The sequence below is a fragment of the Myotis nattereri genome (genome assembly GCF_964212035.1).
Source record: "Myotis nattereri genome assembly, chromosome: 19".
NCBI lineage: Eukaryota > Metazoa > Chordata > Mammalia > Chiroptera > Vespertilionidae > Myotis > Myotis nattereri.
The window spans coordinates 23,136,832-23,156,954 of NC_138095.1; the positions used below are offsets into that span (position 1 = coordinate 23,136,832).

General features: G+C 50.6%; 1 protein-coding gene across 2 annotated transcripts in view; it reads left to right on the plus strand.

Annotated features, from left to right (window-relative positions):
* SEZ6L (seizure related 6 homolog like) overlaps positions 1-5,527 on the plus strand; it is a gene marked incomplete at its 5' end in the record, with an annotated part of 130,020 nt that extends 124,493 nt beyond the window's left edge. For both annotated transcript variants that reach the window (XM_081113797.1, XM_081113796.1), the window contains 2 exons: positions 1,103-1,205; positions 2,397-5,527. In XM_081113797.1, the coding sequence (XP_080969923.1) occupies positions 1,103-1,205; positions 2,397-2,426 (133 nt within the window). In that variant the 3' untranslated portion in view covers positions 2,427-5,527. The remainder of the gene's footprint in view (positions 1-1,102; positions 1,206-2,396) is intronic.
* Positions 5,528-20,123: the final 14,596 nt, after the last annotated feature.

A 20,123-nucleotide genomic window follows, 5' to 3' on the forward strand; every position in this document is an offset into this window, starting at 1 on the left:
GCTGGCCTTTACTAAAAACGTCCTCAATCTGAGGGTTTGACCTCAGTGAACGTACCCCCACTTCTTCTAACGCCACTTCTTCAAAATAGACTTGCCCAGGCCAAAAACCAACTTCTGCGCATGGGCCACGAAGTTTCAATCGCACTATACGTGCGCGCCTGCACGTGGTATTTTGTGGAAGAGGCTCAAGGAGCCAAAGAGCCGTATGTGGCTTTCAAGCCACGGTTTGCCGACCACTGGTCTAGGAGGAAGAGGGAAAATACACAAATAATAACACTGTATAAACACAATGAAGGAAGGAGTGGAAACAGAGGAGGAACCACCTTTAACTAGGTAGTCTGATGCAACACTATATCAGCAGGTGCTCAATAAATGCTCATTATTGTTATTGTTGCTCTTTGCATTAAAGAGGGACCTCCGTCACTTTTCAGGCGAAAACAAATTAAGCTCCGTGTCCTCTGCAGTCAGGGGAGGTATTGAGGCTCCAGTTATCACCGACTGGGTTAGAAGTTGAGGGCAATTAGGATCTCAGCTTTCACCCCACTCGGATTCTCACCCACAAGAAGCTGTTTCCACACATCCCCCTTGTCATTCGTGGAGGTGCCGGTACTCAGAAAGTCTCACTTGCTGTTCCCCTCAGGCAGCCATGTTCAACGGGTGTGCCTCAGATTGTCAAATGACAAAAGTGACAGCAGCCAACACAACCATAGCCTTCTGTTGCGAATGCCCTGTCTTGAACCATAAATATACAGGTCATATAATAGAGTTGCATCTTATCAGTCATGTGGCATAAGAAGGTTGTATCTGATTGGTTAATTTTGGTACCAGAAATCCTTATATATAAGTATAGGTACCTGATTTTTTTAAAGTCACTTTGGAACAAAAAAATAGGCAATTTTTCTTTTCATAAATCAATCAAAATTACACCTATTTTTTTTATCAGAGCAGCAAAATATATATTTGTTGGTGTGTGACAGAATTTTAATAACTCGTCTATGTGTGCCATTAGATGGAAAAGGTTGAACATCGCTGCCCTCGGGTATAGTAAAGTGTCTCCCAGTTCGGGAGAAGTAACTGCTCTTTTTCATTCTCCCTTCTCCAGATGTCGTTATTACTCCAACCTCCGCCTGCCCCTGATGTACTCTCACCCCTACAGCCAGATCACCGTGGAGACCGAGTTTGACAACCCCATTTACGAGACAGGGGTGAGTTGGTCTCTCCTCGCTCCCGGGCGCCTCCCTCTTTGTCTGCCCTGAATTCCCTGACATCAAAACTGAAGGTTTCATTTCCTTTTGCCCACGATGCCACTGGCAGAGAGGTGTGGCCAGGGTCCCATCTCATCCGCCATGACCCTTATGGAGCTAACTGCTGAGAGCACCCAGCTCTCTTTGCAAGCCGATGACACACTGTAACACTGCTCGCTCTTGGCAGAAGGACCACAGAAAGAAGGGGCTGCACCGGATACCCATGGAGAGACGGCTGAGATGGGCACATACCTTATTGAGCTCCACGCCCTCATGAATGGCAGCATGCAACATCCTACACATTTGAGTGGCTGGCCTGGTGTTGGCTATTAGGGACATAGTCATGAGCCAGTATACACGATCCAGCCATTAATGTGCATATGGTCTTGCAAAGGTGACAGCTATTAATAACAACAATAATATGTGTCATGGGCTGAGCACCTTAAGTGCATGGTCCCCGTGAATCCTTGTAACTACCTCTGATTGATTCTGCAGTTTTCACTGTGGATTGATGAGGATGATGAGGTTCAGAACAAGGAAAAGGTGATTTGGCCGAGGTGATTTGGCACACCACCAGAGGGCACGGTCTGTAGCCAGGATGCAAACTCTACCCGGTGCCATAACTCCTTACACTGTCCCGCCTCCCTTCAGCCTCACATGATCAAATATGCCGATGAATGTCTTGATTGCAACAGGTCATTATTTTTAAGGACCATGAAGGAAATTAGGCTGCTACAAGAGTATAAGATGGGGGACACTTAGAAGTGATGGTGGGGAAGGCATTGTTGAACCAGTGATGTGAAGCTAAGGCACGTAAGGTGAGTAGAACTTAGATGGTGGCTATAGAAGATGCCAGGGGGAAGGGAGAGCCCATGCAAAGGCCCGAGGCACAGGGGAGGAAGCAGAAGATTAGTCATGACTCTGCAAAATCACAACCCTTCAAATTCACTGTGTAATGATGTACAACCACCTCTCAGCATTTGGGCAGCATAAACTCAGCTTGTTCCTTGTCCTTACTGATGTTCCCTCACCCACCTCTTCTTCTGACCTCCTGTGTTAGTTATTCATTGATGCGTAGCAATATTACTGAAACCAAGTACGCGTCACTCTGCCGCACCAGCTTCAATAGATCTACGCTTCTCTCTCTTGCAGGAAACCAGAGAGTATGAAGTTTCCATCTAGAGAGAACTACACTTGAGAAGGGAAACTCACAGCTATGAACTCAACTACAACCTCCTCGAGAAATTCATCCAGAGACCATGTGGCATTTGATCAAAACACCCCCAGAGTGTCCGGCTGTCTTTTCTTTAGACTCCTTATGGAAGACGTACTGTTTTCTTCACTGTATTTATTATATTTAAAATGGAGATAGGTGTGGTTGGATGTATTGCCGCTGCGGTCAGATTCGTGTCCCAGCCTCAATCGCTTCCGGAGGCCGGTGGGAGATCTGCGAGATGGCAGACGCAGCAGTAGAGGGGGAAACAGCAGAACCGGGTCGTTTCTCCCGTCAGCAGTGCCATCCTACGGCTGCGTCGAATTGCATGTGTCTTTGGGATCCAGGCCCGTGGTGTGTTTAGTACCAATCGCAGTCCCCAGGTTAGGTCGGGAAGGGTAATTTTTTGTAGGATTAACTTGGGTTGGAATTTCCCATGGATACTTCAGTAGGTCGGCTCCCAAACAAATCCGTGTGTTTCCCTCTTCCAGTTTCCCCAGCTTCTAAGGGGCCTGGCCACACACCCCTCCCTCCCATGCCCCTTCTGAGAGCAGCCAAGATGTTGCATAAACATTCTCTTTTACTGCCCTTGCCTCCCTGGATGCTGGCAAAATGAGAAAATGTTTCTTTCTAGAAGAGTGATAAATGACAAGGACATTTTTTTCAGAGAGGATGACAGACTTGAGAGTTCCCGTGAAGAACCGGGCAAGGGAGAACGCTGGTCGTGGGAATCGAGTTAATAAAATGTTTTTGCTTTGCACTCTGTCAACAATGAAGGAGCCGGTCATTCAGGCTACAGGCCTCAGAATCGATCACCTTGTTCAGCGAGGCCACCCTCCAGCTGTGAGCAGAGAGCCGCAGCCTTTGGCAGCAGGGCCCCCTCGTCCACAGAGTGAGAAGGATGTGTGTGGGAGGGGAGGTGCCACGTCCTGAGATCGGGGTGCGCTCTGCTCTTCTCCTGGGGTGCTGGAATGCCTGAGCCCTCAAAATGGGGAGACCCCGGTGCCCTGTTTCTCTTAAAGGCGGAATTTCCTAATATATTTGCAATCAAGTATTTCAGGGGGAGGGAGGTTTCTATGAGAAGAAACTGTTTTTCTATTGTCTGGAAACTTGGCCCAGAGGTTGAATAGGGGGGTGAATGCAAAGAAACAGAACCGGGGCGGAGGGGGGGTCAAAACCACAAAGGAATCCTCATCCTACAATTTGAACCCCAATGAGAAGAATGGAGGCGCTGCAGGCCGGAAAGGAATTCATAAAGCACCTTACTCATCGCATGAGCATCCTTATATTTTACCAGGATCATTGCATCCCAACCCGGGGGGACTGGTGAGCGAATAACTAACTGTCCAGGAAGAGTCTTTCCTAAATACAGGATGCCAGGAAGGAATATGGGGCTGTCAGTCACCTCCCTAGTGAGAGCCGATGGCACACAGGTTCAGTGTTTTTGGGGTGCTCGTTGGCTCCCACGCACGCTCTCTAGAATTGTTTTAAATCAGCTGGTTTTCACACAAGAGCAGATACTTCTGGCTGCCATGCCTTTGGGAGAGTCTGGGCGTCCGTGTTTGGGTGGCTTGCTTTGGAAACCTCTGGGGCAGCATAGGGCAGTGGGCTTTGTACACAGGCACGTGCCCTCCTCCAGCAAGGAGCTTGCACCTCGTCCATTCTCGGAAGTCTGAGGCTGGAAGGTTTCCTCCCGCCAGAAGACCCTGCTTCTCCGGCAGGCACGCGTGGCGCTCAGCAAGAGACCGTCAGAGGCCGCTCTCTGGCCGCCAGAGCCCACCCCGTCTTCTGGAAGAACCTTAGTGAGCGATGCCATGTTTGGAAAAAGACCAACAATGCCAATAACACAACCTTTTCTCAAGAGGCAGAAAGAACCCAATCCTCGCTTTTATTTCTCCTTTGATGATGACTCCAACCCTAACCCGGGGCATCTGGCAAGAACTCTATGAATGATTCTTCATTGTAGAACCTGCCGTGGTTGCGTGAAAATGAAACTCTCGCCTTCCGTAAAGACTGACAAAGTGTAAAATCTTCATTCTAACCTTGACCCTGAGAGCTGGCCACGCCATGGCCCAGGGATTCGTGTTGGTTGTTGGAGGGACAGAAAAGGTGTCGTTTTTTTTGTTTCCAGGACACCAGTGTCCTAGCTCCGTCTTAGCAGTACAGCCCCTGTGACCACAGTTTAAACGTTCGTTTTAGCCTAAAGGTGGACCGCACGCGCACGCAAGCTGGACGCTGTATACAGTGTGATTGCAAGAACAGGCTGGTGTGTGTTTTTTGTCCTCAGTGTGTATCTGTAACATGTAAAGGTAAGGAAATCGTCCTCCTAGTGCCAACAGTGTGCCAGGCAGGCATCTCATTTCAGTCCACGCGTGTCTGTTTTTACAGGATCACTATGAAAACCCATTGGGATTCAATAGTTTCCAACAGGATGCCATCTTGAGAAACTCGAGAACCGACGGGACCTTCCGAAAAGCCACTCCGTTTTTAAAACGGCGGGGAAATGCGTTTACAGAGATGTCACGCTTCCAAGATGCACGTGATGACGTGTCTCCCAGGCTCCTTCCTGTTCGAGGGATGTGTCAGCCGGCACCCTGTGCTGTAAGGCACACACACTCTCCCCTCGTCAGCTCAGAGCTCCTCCTCCTGCTATTTGGGGAGGAGATGGGGGCGTAGAATTCTTGAGCCAACATAAGTATTCTGGTCGCTCTCTGTTGCTTTAAACTGGATCTTCTGAAGTCAGCTCCTTAGAGAGCCTTCGGGACCCCTGGCCGGTAGCTCTGGAAACCGCCAAACAGCCGTGCAGAGCGTCGTCAGGGCGGTTATGTAAGCGGGAGGGACTTGGGCAAAAATGACCTTTCTTTGGGGTGAGTCCAAAGAGCATGACTTTTCTGTGCCCTCGAGTGGTCATGGTGGGTCGTCGGAGTTGTCAGCACCCGCAAAGGGAGGCTTTCTCCTGGGATGTTTTCATTTCCATTTTATCCCCAAACCAACTTTCTAAGCGAGAATAACAAAAGGACGTCATTTTCCACTTTGTATATATTGATGCTAATAAAACAAATGAAAAAGAGTCAAGTCTGTGGGGAGGTCATTTTTCTGGGGATGAGGTGGGGAGACCCCCACTGAAACTTTGAGTGCCAAGGCAGGACTGCCACCTTGAGGACCGTTGGGGGGACATCTGGGTAATGTTTGGACAAGACCAGACCACTGCCACCACCAGACATACCGCTCCCCTCCCTGTCCGGGCCCGCTCAGGCGGCCCTAACGAACGCTGTAGACTGGGCGGCTTACAGACAGATGCTTATTTCTCACAGCTCTGGAGGCTGGGACGTCGGAGATCAAGGTGCCACTGGCTGGGTTCCTGACAGGAGCTCTCTTCTTTCTCCTCTTCCTCCTATCCTTCCTCCCCCTCCTCTGATTCTTCCTCCTCCTCTTCCTCCTCTTCCTCTTTCTCCTTCTCCCTTCTCATTCCCCTCCTTCTCCCCCTCCTTCCCCTGTCAAGGTAACACAGTAACAACAATAATAATAATAATAACTGGCTTAATACCTTTTTTTGACATTTTAGACACACGTTTTATTTTGGAATAGTTTTAGATTTCCTAGTTATTTCCTTACACTTTCAGTATGTGTTTGTTTGCACTAAACTAAGAAATCGCCATTCTAAAACCATGCTCTTATTACCGCTGTTTGCAATGTAGCTGCCTGGCACATCGTGGGCACGCAAACGTCTGCTGGAGGAAGGAACGTCAACCAACAGAGCAGCCCCGGATGTGCTGCACGGTCAGTGCCAGGAGGGTGCGGGGGTCCCTTTCAGCCACCAGAGGGCAGCCTCCGCCTGGTCTGCGGAGACGCCTTCAGGATCCTAAGAAGCAGGCACACTTGGCTTCCTGGCAGGGTCTTCATTGAGCAGAGGCAGCTGATGGAATGGGTGGCTTCTGATACAGCAGGACCCTACGTGGGGAGTTAGCTAGTGTCCTTCACTCTTGCCCGTGAAAGGGACCCAGGCCTGGTGTGTGACCACACGGCGGGGACGTCCCAGGGGCCCTGGGCCCTGCCTCCCCGTTTCAGTCCGCAGGATCTAAGTGAGGGTGGTAGGTGCCTGGGCTGTGAGGAGCCCCATGCCTGGCTTCATGCTCTGCTGTCATTGCCCTGAGAGTCTTCACTTTTGAGCAGGGGTCTCTGTGTCCATGTTGCCCCTCCAATCAAGTGCAGGTTCTAGCTGTGGGCGTCTCGCAGGGTCCTCCCAAAGTCACGTCCAAGCATTAGAGCCCAGGGCGGGTCTACTCTGGGACAGGACCTGTTGGGGAGAAAAGCTGAACATACTGGGGCTCGGGGCTTCCCCACGGGGAATCCTGGCTAACGGGACCCTCAGCCTGGGGGGGTGGGGGCTGCAGGAGAGAAATGGTGGAGTGGCAGGGCCAAGCGCATCCTGGCTACTAAGGTCCCTCCCTCCTCCTCCTCCTCCTCCTCCTCCTCCTCCTCCTCCTCCTCCTCCTCCTCCTCCTTCTTCTTCTTCTTCTTCTTCTTCTCTCTCTCTCTCTCTCTCTCTCTCTCTCTCTCTCTCTCTCTCTCGCTTGCAGTCAGCTTTTCTCTCCTTTTTCGTTTTTCTCCCTGCTTCCTGTCTTGAATTCTCCAGTTTCCCAACTCTCCTTTGCACACAGCCCCATTCTCTAAGATCTTCCTTTTCTTTCTCTTTATGTCAACAAATAGTGTAGCCCCTGCTCTGTGGATCTAGCACAATCCTCCTGCTCATCCTTTTTCTCTGTTTCAATTCTGCTTTTTTTTTTTCTTTCTTTCTCAGCTTTCCTTTCCTTTTTCTGTCTTTTGTTGGGGGGGGGGGGGCGCAAAACCACATTCAAATGTGTAAAGAATTGTTGTGAGTTTATCTGAGCCAATCTGTCGACAATGGTGGAGAGGGCAGTTTTGCACCTTGTCTTATGCATTACAATCAAAGGAGGAGACGTAAGTGGGTCACGTGAAATCCACTGGGGATAGATCAGGGAGGCGGGAGAAAGCAAAGGGGGCGACCGCTGGGATTGGATCAAAAGTAAACTGAGAGACACGTGGTTCCTTTACGCAGGTGGGCATAGGCTAGCCAGCAGGCAGCAGTTAACACGCTAACAATAACCGAGGGAACGTGTGCTCCGCGGGGCCCGGAAAAGGGAAGTTACCAGTTACCCTGACAGTCCACGGGTACGTTATCTTAGATGCAAAAAGACATTAGGCTCAGGAAAGCTTTGTCAGGGAGGATCCTGGCTAGGACACTGCAAACTGCTTTTTAGTTAAAGGTTTTACACTCTGGCCATCCTTCGTGGTTACGGTAGGTCTCAGTTGCAAGGCCAGGCCTTCCCTGAGGTGGTCAGGTTAGCACGTGGCCCCTTCTCGTCCACACTTCTCTCCTGATCTTTATTTCTTTGTCTCTTTCTGTATCTTTGTGTGTTTCTGTCTCTTTTCTTACTGTCTTTCTCCCCGATGCATTGTGTCTGTTTCCCTCTGTTTTGCTGTTTCCTTTTCTCTGTTTTTCTCTCCATCTCTGCATCCCACCCCCACTACATCACTCCCCCTCTAGCTCCCTCTCCCGGGGACCCCCTCGTCAGGCTGCTCACGTGGGCTGCTTAAAAGCTGCCACACACATTGCCTGGCTCGATCTTACCTGTGTCCATCTCTGTTTAAAAAAACCTTGGACCTTTGAGATTCCAACAAAAAGAGCATAGTAGGACCTCAGGGAGCAACAACCTCATTCTTGTTGCTTTGTGTTTTTGAGTGGTGCTCAGCCCCAGGGTGTGGAGGCTCCTGGAGGCCCTGGGCGGGGGCCTGCCCACCCCACCACACCCAGTCCTGGGCTGCTTCCCCTCCCACGCGCACTGTGAACACGGAAGGGAGCTGAGCTGATGGCGGTCTTGTTTTCTGGAGTCTCCGCGTGTACAGCAGACTGCCCGGCAGCTGCCTCCGGATCCCACTGAGCCGTTTGCCACAAATCCCTCTTTTGTCACCGTTTAGCCGTGAGGTTTAAAAGAGTGACAAGAGAGGAGGAGCAGACTGAGCTGTGAAAAGACCCCGGGGAGGTGTTAAGAACATACAGCAGAGCCAGACATCCTTGGGGTCAAGCCTGGCTGGACACACAAGGGCTGGATAATCCTGGGCAGGGAGACAGCTCACAAGTGCTTAGCATTCCCAGTGATAAGCTCCGCAGAGAGGACCCCGGCAGTTCTATAAATGACAAACCGTATGGATGAGGAAGCTGAGGCTCGGAGAGGCTGGGTCACTCGTCCAGTGTCACACAGCTAAGCGGTCGCCCTTCAAAGCAGTCTGGTTCCTGAGCCCAGTGCCTGGAGCTGGTGGAGGGATGGTGGTTCCTGCGACTCCCTCCCAAGGCCTGACCACCAGCATCATCCTGAAGGGAATTTCTTATCCATCCCAGACCCACGTGGGACTCTGTGCAGCTGCCTCTGTTGCTGCCCCTCACGGGCGGACCCGTGGTTGGTTGCTAGGGGAGATGTGAGGATAAGGCATGTTCAGCGAGTCTTGGGGAAGGTTGGGTCTGTTTCTGGAGCATCCAGAGCTCCAGCCAGCGGCCTCCCAATGCACATCTCTGGGGCAGCCAAGAGGGGGCAAAAGGGCATGGAGACTTTAAACAACTCTCCCAGGAAACACGCTCAGCTCTCCAGACAGACTCTTCCCAGGAAAGGGCAAGATGGCCAGCGACCTAAGACTTTTTTCTTCTCACACTTGAACAGTTTTGAAGTCATGATGGACCTTACAAAGGATGCCCTTTCCTAATCACTTGGCAGCACTTTCTTCGGCGAACATAAAAGAACAGTAAGTCCTACCTTCTAGTCCAGCGGTTCTCAACCTGTGGGTCGCGACCCCTTTGGCGGTCGAATGACCCTTTCACAGGGGTCGCCTAAGATCATCCTGCTTATCAGATATTTACGATTCATAACAGTAGCAGCATTACAGTTATGAAGTAGCAGAGGAGAAAGAACTGAGCTGGGTAACTCTTCCCCTCCATGAGGTATCAACTCGGGTAGTTGCTGGTGTCTGGCTGGTGTTGGTCTAAAGCAGCGGTTCTCAACCTGTGGGTCACGACCCTTTCACAGGGGTCGCCTAAGACCATCGGAAAACACATCTATAATTACATATTGTTTTTGTGATGAATCACTACGCTTTAATTATGTTCAATTTGTAACAATGACATTGGGGGTCACCACAACATGAGGAACTGTATTAAAGGGTCACAGCATTAGGAAGGTTGAGAACCACTGCTCTAGTCCATGAACTATGGGAGGTTGGGTGCTGGTTCTCATTGGCCCAACCTAGATCATGTGCCTCTCTCTGGCCTCAAAAATGCTGCTACCAGCAGTGTCTGGGGATTCTGGGCGGGACAGAAAAGGCTGCTCCTCTACCCAGAGTCATTCTGAGTTTTGGTGAGAATGTGTAGGCGTAACAATGGTCTCCTAGTAACTGCTAAGTTGAAACTTTTCCCCTGAACCTATTCTGGCTTCGAGACAGAACTTCTGGTCTACAGAAAGTCCTTAAGATAGAAGACCCTGTTAAAGGGCACCGCCAGGAACTCTTCAGACAAATTCAGACTATTGACTGTACATGGAGGCTGCACCGGTGTTTGCTTCTTTTGCTTTCGTTTTTATTTTTTTATCCTTTTCGGTGTGTTTGCATTGGTGGGAATAAGCACATGAAAAGATATTTAATGAGATACTACTTTGCACCCACGAGGACGGGCATCATTTTAAAAACAGAGAGAGTGAGTGTTGGCAAGGATGTGGGGAAACGGGGACCCTTGTATAACTGCTATGGAAACAGTTGGGCGATTCTTCAAAAAGCTCAACATGGAGCCCTGGCCAGTTTGGCTCTGTGGATAGAGCGTCAGCCTGCAGACTGGAGGGTCCCCAGTTGCCAGCTCGATCCCCAGTAGGGGGCGTGCAGGAGGCAGCCGATCCATGATTCTTTCTCGTCATTGATGTTTCTCTCTCTCTCTCTCCCCCTCTCCCTTCCTCTCAAATCAATAAAAATATAGTTTAAAAAAAAGTTAAACATTGAACTATCAAATAATGCAGCCATTTTACTTTCAGGCATATACCCAAATGAGATAGAAACATGGGGCGCAAACAAAAACCTGTAATGAATGTACGGGGACACTCGGTTGGTTGGGCATCCTCCCAGGCACTGAGGTTGCCGGCTCCATTCCCCATCAGGACCACGCCCAGGTTGTGAGTTCGGTCCCGGTGGGCTGGGGGGCGGGGGGGGGGGGGGAGTTGGACGTACAGGGCCTGGGCCGATCAATGTTTCTCTCTTTCCCTCTCCTTTCCTCTCTCTCCAAAAATCCATTTAAATATATTGTTAAAAAATGTAAAATGGCTAATTTTACATTATGTGAATTTCATCTCTCTGAAAAAAAAAATTGGTGAGAAAATAAATGTAAATCTATAAAAAGCCTTCCCAGGAACTATCCACAGGTACGAAGGGAAACGAGGCAGGGGAATGAGAGGCAGTCAATAAAAAGCGCAGGAAGCGAGTTATGCGTTTGCGTAACGGGGCTCTATCCCACCGGGGAGCCCTGGGAACCGGTGTAGACACATCTTTTCTCCCCATTGGAAGTGTCGAGAACACAGAGATAATTGTCTCCCGGCTCCCATCAGTCACTGGGTAAGGGCTGTTCCCTGCCGCGCTGGTCTGCCACCTGTGCCACCAGATGGGGCTCCAAAGAAAGCCCTCGGGGCCCTAACCGGTTTGGCTCAGTGGATAGAGCATCGGCCTGCGGACTCAAGGGTCCCAGGTTCGAGTCCGGTCAAGGGCATGTACCTTGGTTGCAGGCACATCCCCAGTAGGGGGTGTGCAGGAGGCAGCTGATTGATGTTTCTCTCTCATCGATGTTTCTAACTCTCTATCTCTCTCCCTTCCTCTCCGTAAAAAATCAATAAAATATATTTAAAAAAAGAAAGAAAGCCCTCGGGGCCAGGGACCCAGGCGCAGAGGAACGGGAAGGGCCCGGAGGATGTGGGCCTCTCCTGCAGATTCTAAGATGAGTTGACGTGAGAGGTCTCTCTTCTGGGGCCACATGGCTTTCAGCATCCAGAGCCCAACAAACGGAACTGCTTCTCCCTTATTCATTCCTGAGAGGAACAAGGTGCTCTCGGGATCTCTCTGAGGATCCCTTCTTTGCCGCTGGGTCTAACCAGGTGCGGCACCAGCTCCCGGGGAAGCCAGAGAAGCAGCCAACAGCTCTCCCACCGATGGGGCCACCAGTAACCAGAATGTGTCCCCAAACCCAGCAGGATCTCAGAGCTGGTGAAAAATGCACGTCCTTCTCTCTTCCCCAGCTCACACTCAGATCTGTAAAGCCTCACGCATTCTGAAAGCAGCTCACCCAACCTGACACTTCCTAACAGGACACGCTGGGCCTCCTGGGAGTTAAGGCCTCAGGGAAGGAATGCCAGCCAGCAGGCAAGGCACCCTCGTCAGAGCCTTGTCGCCTCCCCAGCTCCGTGATCGCACGTGTCTGGCAGGCGGCTGGCGGCATCTGCCTGGCTGGTGGCTTAGCATTGGGAGTGCTGAGAAGGATTGAAAGCTTGGCAACAGAGAGAAAAAGAGTCTACAGACCCGGGATCCTGGGGGGAAGGGACTTCACCTTTGTCATTCTGCTCCTCTCTCTTTAGAAGGTCAACGTGGCCGTGTCAGAGAAAGCCCCAGAACACGGTCATTTTGCCATTGACGTTGCCCGATAGACTGACGTGCACTCCCCGTGGTGGCTGGTGTGTGCAGAACCTGTCACCACCTCTTCGAAACACTGCTGGTTTCCATGGAAACAAAAAGGCCCTTACAGGGAGAGAGCTGCTGCAAGTTCCAAGATGTCCCAGAGTCTCCCCGCAATATATGTCTCTAAGACCTGCTTCGGAAGAGAAACAATCGCACAACGTTGCTAAGAAGACAAAGGCTGATGAGAAGAATGGCTTGACACCCTTTCTGGATCCCAGCATCCTGCTGAGATTCTGTCCTTTTAAGAATCAGCTCAAGGGAGCCCTGGCCGGCGTGGCTCAGTTGATTGGGTGTCGTCCCATGCCCTGGAAGGTGGCCGCAGGTTCTGTTCCCGGTCAGGGCACATGTCTGGGTTGCAGGCTCCATCCCTGGATGTTTTGCTCTCACATCGATGTCTCTCTCCCCCCTCCCCCCATCCTTTTCTCTCTCTCTAAAAATCAATTTTAAAAAATCCTTAAGTAAAAAGAAGAATCATCATCATCATCATCATCATCATCATCATCATCATCCCTGGCTGATGTTTGTAAGTGGTTATAACATCGGTCCTCACATCAAAGAGTCAAGGGTTCGATTCCCAGTCAAGGGCACACACCTGGGTTGCAGGTTCCATCCCTAGCCAATCCATGTATCATTGATGTCTCTCTCTCTCTCTCTCTCTCTCTCTCTCTCTCTCTCTCTCTCTCTCTCTCTCCCTCTCTCTATCCCCTCCTTTTCCCTCCCTTCCATTCCCTCTAAACATTTATGAAAAAAATATCCTCAGATGATGATTAACAACAACAACACAAAGAAGACGCTCAAGGGAGGTCATGGGTGAAGCAGACCCACTGACCCAGGGCTCCTGACTTTCACGCGTGATTTTGTTACGGCCAACAAGCCTATCCTCTTTGTCACTTGCTAAGTGAACCCAGAGACTCCCGCATGTCAATCTGCCTCCTACTCTCAGAGCTAAAAGAGAGCTCCTCGCCTCGGATGCTTCTGTATCTGGATTTTAAATCCCCTCTGGAAGGCGTTAACACGAAGCCACAGACAATGTCTTCCTTGAACGGCTGTCAGGTTGGCATAACAAGGTGAAATTTTCTCTTAAGCTCCTGAAGAAAGTATTCCATTTATATTTTTAAAAATAGGTTCAAAAAGTAATTAGACACACTGGGATTTCTTTTTAAAAATTCTCTCCTAATAACCTAAGACCTTGTCAATTAGGTCCTATTCTGGCCTGTGGATTTGGTTTGGGCTGTAGCGGTTTTTGACTTTCACTTTCCCACCATTGTTTCTATCACAGTGACGGCCCAGGAGGAAGGTCACGTTTCCACAAATCCGGAGGGCCACCGCCACGTGTCCTGCCAACTCATGCTGCCATGAAGGTGGGTGATTGGAGGGGAAAGTGTCAGGTCCCTTTCGCCCTCCTTGCCAAGTCCCATCTCTCCGTGTCCATCTAAGCATTCGCCCTGTGGGCACAAACCTCTTGAGCCTGAATGAATAGATTCCTTTAGGGCAGTGGTTCTCAACCTTCTGGCCCTTTAAATACAGTTCCTCATGTTGTGACCCAACCATAAAATTATTTTCGTTGCTACTTCCTAACTGTCATGTTGCTACTGGTATGAATCATAATGTAAATATCTGATATGCAGGATGGTCTTAGGCGACCCCTGTGAAAGGGTCGTTCGACCGCCAAAGGGGTCGCCACCCACAGGTTGAGAACCGCTGCTTTAGGGGCAGAGAATGTGTGTGGGGCAGGGAAAGTGTACGTTATATAACAGCAGGAAAATTCCTCGCTCCCGACACCAAGTCATCCGTCTTCTGGAAAGAAACTCCGAGGCTGTGTTTGCAACGAGCTGTTGTTATTATTATTGCGCTTGTCATCATTTTTGCATCTCGGGCCCTTAGTCCGTGCCCGGCTGTGGCTGTTAATTGGTCGGTGAGTTAAGAGCCTCCTCCTGGGCAGCTGGCGCTGGGGAAGGTCAGGCCTCTCCCCCAGGTTCCTCTCCACCGTGGATAATTCCCACACAGAGGGCCCTTTCAAAATCAGAGACCAGAGATGGTCGCATTCTAAGCAGTAAAAAGCGAAAGGCAAACATTTTGTGTTTTCAGAGTGGGCAGGGAAGGAGGACACTTGGGCGGGCGTGTTGGGGGAGCCCAGGGGCATCTTCTGGGGATGGGGCGGTTTGGAGAAAGTCCTCGCTTCCTTTTCACTGAGGTCTTCTGGGTGGGCTGCCCCCAGGCAACATATAAAGACGTGAAGAGCGACCGGATGCTGACGAGGAGGGGAGGTCCATGGCAGAAGGGAGAAAGGTTGTGGGGGATCTGTCCATTTCTATAAGCAAAGTCCAGTGTCCTCAGTGTGGTCCCCAAAACACCCCCATCCGCACCACCTGAGCAGCTGGTAAGTGCAGCCCCCAGATTCGATCCTGAGACAGGTATAAGCAAGGGGCAAACTGGACCAAAAGACCGCGAAAGGGAAACTTGCACACACACACACACACACACACACACACACACACGCATCTGGCTCAGGCTGCTGCAAACTCCCAGATGCATAAAAACCAAAGTAATTACTGAGAAATGCAAAAAGGACTCAGCTCCGTGGAGCTGCCCTAAATCCATTCACTGTGCCCGAGCTTCTGACAGGGATCCCGGCGACTTCCTGCTGCGGCCAGTGGTGCTCACCTTCTTCCCCGAGGGATGTGACCTACGGGAGTGACCAGGAGACCTAGACTGTCCGCTCTCTGCCAACACGCTTCTTCTTTCTCCCTGGGATCCAGGAAACCCGGGTGACCCGCGGTGTGAGCAGGCAGCTGGCCAGGCAAATGCGGGCGCCAGGGGCCGGGCCCCTCCCTCGTGGTGAGCCAATGCCCTCCGGTTGCAGCTGCAGAAAGAGGGAGGAGCCTGGGGGGCAGGATGGTGAGCTGTGGGGCAGTGGATTGGACATCAGCTCTGTGAGTCATGCCCCCCCGCCCCCGCCCCAGGCAGCTTTATCCAGAAGTTGCAATTCCAGTAATAGCACATCAGGGACCTCGCATCTGAAGCGAGGTTGTCCTTGCCCTGGCCCCCGGGCTTCCTGAAACCAGGAGGTTACCCTGCGCTGGAGTTGGAGCCTGGTGACGTCTGTTGTCCGTGGACGCTGCGCCTGGGTGTGGCCCCCAGTCCAAACAGGGATGTGATTGTTTTTCCCCCAAGTCCTGGGGGTCAACCAGGCACCTGTCTTCCCTTTGGCCCTCCAGGTCTCCTCTCTGGCCTTCTCTTCCCTGGTCCTTCCCTGCGGGGGGGCGACTGACGTGGTCTCCATCAATGGGCTCCCTCCACTTTTTCTTTTCCGTAATATATTTTTATTGATTTCAGAGAGGAAGGGAGAGGGAGAGAGAGAAACGTCCATGATGAGAGAGAGTCACTGATGAGCTGCCTCCTGCACGCCCCCTACTGGGGATCAAGCCCGCAACCCCGGGCATGTGCCCTTGACCGGAATCAAACCCAGGACCCTTCAGTCCACAGGCTGATGTTCTATCCACTGAGCCAAATCAGCTAGGGCCTCCCTCCACTTTGATGTCCAGCTGGAGATGGGCCATGGGGAAACCCAGCAGAAGACAAGAAGGTGGAGTCAAAGTGAGGTCGCTCCTCCCAGCTTTCTCCTGCGGGGTCCCACCAGCCATCTTTGTCCCTTACAGGCAGAGTAGAGTTCTCTCCTCTAGTCTCTCTAGCTCCATCCAGATTGTGTTATCCACGCTCTCCCTGGTCCCTTCAGGCCTGTGGGGGGAACAGCTTCCCCTGTCAGTAGCCCTGGGTACTGCACCATCCCAGAGGCATCTTTAAACTCTGCCCAACCCCTTTATCCTCAGATGACCCAATGGGAATATGCCACTTCTGGGCACCTGAGTGATAGTAAGCATTGAGGTGAGAGCCTGCCTGACCTGCCTCTCTTCTCCCCTGCTGTGCCTGCCACCCTAACCTCCCCTTGAGCTCTCCACAGCCTCCTCCAGGAGCCTTTGCAGGTGTCTAGGGTGACCCGTGTGAGGCCACTTAGAATAAAATAAAACCCAAGCTCCTTCCCACGGCTGGAAAGACCTGAGCCAGCTCTCCAGACTCATCGCCCTCACGCTCCCTCTCTCTGCCCCAGCCCCACGGGCTTCTGGCCACGTGTCCAACACGCCAAGCTTGTGCCCCTTCTCAGCCGCTGCACTCACTGTGCCTTCCCGCCCTCTGCTCGCTCCCAGGGCCTGTGGGGGCGAGGAGAGGGGATTCTCCGAGGTTGTCACGTTTCAGCCTCCTCCTGCAAACTCTCCCAGGCAGGCATCCGTCTGTTTTTATTTTTTTTTAATTTTTTGGCACCATCCTGTTCCGGGAGCTGCAAAGTCAAGTGCCTACGGGAACATGTCAGGTAATATAAACAAGGCGAGTGGCCAAGGCCAATAACACTCATTCAGCTCTCCCAGCCTGGCTTTTGTTCCCCACTTTTGGCAGAAACCTGGAAGCAGAGAACCGTTTCCTTACTATAAACACACACACACACACATACAGAGGCACACAGCATGAAGTCAGTGACTGTGGCAAGTGACAGTCCCTTGGGTTGGGGAGGGATGGGAAGTGGGTGGAGACTGGAACAAGCCCCTGACCAGCTAATTTGCTGTTTTGCAGAAATTGGGCCCACTGTGGCCTGTTTTTGCCATTTTTTTTTTTCCAAGAGAAGCGGCAAATCCGGATGTGTATGTGGAGTCTCCTCATTGTTACGTGTTGACGATTTGTAAAAGCCCTGCGCAGGCCACGCCGAGCATGTCTGGGTTGTGCTGGACCTAACACAGAGGCTGCCAACACTGATCGCTGCCAGGGGGTACACAGTGTATGATCACCAATGATGCGCTGAGGTAAAGGAGCAGTCCTCCCGGCTGACTTCTCAGAGCTGAGAAGCAGTTGGCAAGCAGTACAAGTCCCCTCCGTAGGGAGGGTGGAGAGAGAACAGCAGGCAGTGCCTCCATGCCGCTGGGAGCTTTAAGATGCGTCTGCTCCGGGGATGCAGCCTGCGGGAGGTTTCAGGAAGCTCAGATTTCATCCCCCTTGGTCTGGGGCTGCTGTGGGCCAGTAGGCATGGGTATGGCCCCTCCTGTTTTTGATAGTCCACAGCCATTCCGATGGTCCATGCCACCGTGCACTGGTTATTAAATAATCAATTTTTTTAAAAAAATATTTTATTGATTTTTTACAGAGAGGAAGGGAGAGGGATAGAGAGTTAGGAACATCGATGAGAGAGAAATATCGATCAGCTGCCTCCTGCACACTCCCCACTGGGGATGTGCCCGCAACCAAGGTACATGCCCTTGACCGGAATCGAACCTGGGACCCTTGAGTCCACAGGCCGACGCTCTATCCACTGAGCCAAACCAGTTAGGTGTATTAAATAATCTTAATACCAACCCCACACAGGTGTGAAAATGGCAAGCTATCATCGTCACAGGCCGTTACCACTGAGAAAGGCTCTCGGAGGTGAGCAATGAAGCAGGTTGTCACAGGCGACCTAGGTCACTTCGGGGTGGGATCCCATCCAGGTTCGGTAGAGGGCGGGCTGATTCCCTGTAAAGATCTTAGGAGCCTGATCTGTTTTCCCATCAGAGCGACTTCAAGGTCCTCACACCCACTTTCCATGCCTGGCCTAAGTGATTCCAGAGCTTCTAGAGATGAAGGTAATGAGCCAGATTGGGGGTGGGGGGGTGGAGGGGTGACCCTGGGGAAGGCAGTGGCAGAAATTGGTGATGGCTCAGGGAGGCTGCACTAATTAATTCACTTATTCTAATGGTGAAGCAAGCCCCCTTGGGCTTCCCTAGCCACCGGGCTCACGTCTGGCTCTGCCCATTTGCATTGTAAGCAGGAAGTTTGCCGTCTGTTCAAACGCTGAATAGATGTTAGCAGCACTTTATTGGATCAGCTCAAGGTGATTTAGATCGGTTCTTGGAACACATTCAGCCTCGGAGACCACGCCAGCGTGGCGCTCCGCTCGCTGGGTAGATGGGATGACACATCCGTCTGTGCCAACCAACCAAAGCGTGGCATCCAACGTGAGGGATGCATCTGGGGAGGTGTGCAAGCTTATGCCCTAGAATTTCGGACTCGGGCTTCCCCTGATATTTCCCAGAGAAAAACTTCCCGACATTTATTTGGTTTACAGCCTTTTATTTCAGTCTTAGGATCTTTTTGCCGCCCAAACAGAAGGTCAATAGGTCAGGCTGATAAAGGGCCAGCTGCTCAGAGGGAAGCCCCTTTCTCTTGTCGAACCTCGAAGCTGGGGCACAGTTGAAACAGATGTTCCTTCTCAGATGGACGTAGTTCCCTTCTATTCCTCCATTGCTGGGAGTTTTTAATCATGGGTGGATGTTGGATTTTGTCCAATGCTTTTCTCTGCATCTTTTGAAATGATTGTGTAGCTCTTGTCCTTTAACTTGTTAATGCGATGCGTTCTATCAAGAGAGTTTCTGGAGTTAAACAATTCTTCATTCTTGAAAAATAATTTTAATGTAATTTTAAATTGTATTTTTAAATCTTTTTTTAATATCACTAATAATACACTCATATTTCCTTCCTGAAAGTTAAAGTATTTCCATGTGTGTGCAAATGCATAGCATTTTCCTGGGCAGATGCATAAGAAGTTGGTTATAAGGATTGTCTCTAGGGAAGGGAACCAGTGGTTAAAGGATGGGGGAGAGAAGTGATCCTAGTAACTCATTTGTCCTTTCTGGGTTGTGTTCTAGGAGCATTTAAATCTTTTTGAAAATATTAAGTCAAGTGAAAACGTTATAGAATATGCTAGAGTTCCTCTTATCCGCTGTGCCCAGTTCTCATTCCTTCCTAACCTCTCCTGAAGTTACAGCCCAGGAGATGTGTGTCTGGAGGGATATTCCTTGCATTTGCAAACATTGTAATATATTTATATACAGATAGGTATATAGCCACAGAAGCTACAGAATTATGGATTGTGTTGTGTGTCACATAGATGAAATAATACTGCAAGAATAATTCTGCTTTTTTCTTCTATTATTTGGTTGGGAGCTTTGTCCATATTTTTACATATACCTCTGGCTCCTCCTTTTTAATTGTGGGCGAGCTGCCCAGTATTACATAATATGAAAACGTAACTATTCCTTTACCCCAGAATTTCTCTAGGGTAGATTTAGGGTAGTGAAATTGGTGGTCCTCGGGGTATACACGTTTGTTGTTGTTATAACCAATACTACCAAATTGCTCTATGGGTTCTTATATGCACCAATCAAGCATTTTCTCAAGGGTCTTCACCTTTGCCTGCTGACTTGCTGTGACTTTGATTGAGCAATGCAGGCTTTCTCTCTGGACCCCCTGTGACTCGATCTGGAGGAGGAAGAAACTGGGGCCCCATGAGCCTGTGGGATGAGGTAATGATAGCTCGTGCAGCCTCAGAGTGGGTCCGGAGCGGCTGCCCTAGGGGAGACAGGGAAGAGGGGGGAGGACGCGGGTGGCAGCTGAGCCGCAGGCAGACAATTCAGATGCATGTGGCCCTTATCTCAGGTCCTCCATTAGTGCAGTGATAATTTATCCGGAGCTCTCACCCCGTAGACCCCTCTGGAATGCCCGGATTCCCTTGTCTGGGGGAACTCACTTCTCAGCACCTCTCAGAGGAAGAAATGACAAGCAAGGTTAGCAACATGTGCGTATGGTAATGTTACCTTTGAACAAATGAATACTCATAACAAGTACAGAGCAATATCATTGCACTGGTCAAAGGTAATGACAGGATTTATAGATGACATTAATTCATAACGTGGTACAGGTGGGGTGGTCCAGGAATGGAACACACAGTTAGAAGTACATGGAGAATATTTTCCTTTTTTTTGTCCCCATCAGTGTGATGCTGTGACTGAATGTTTAAGCACCTTTCAGAA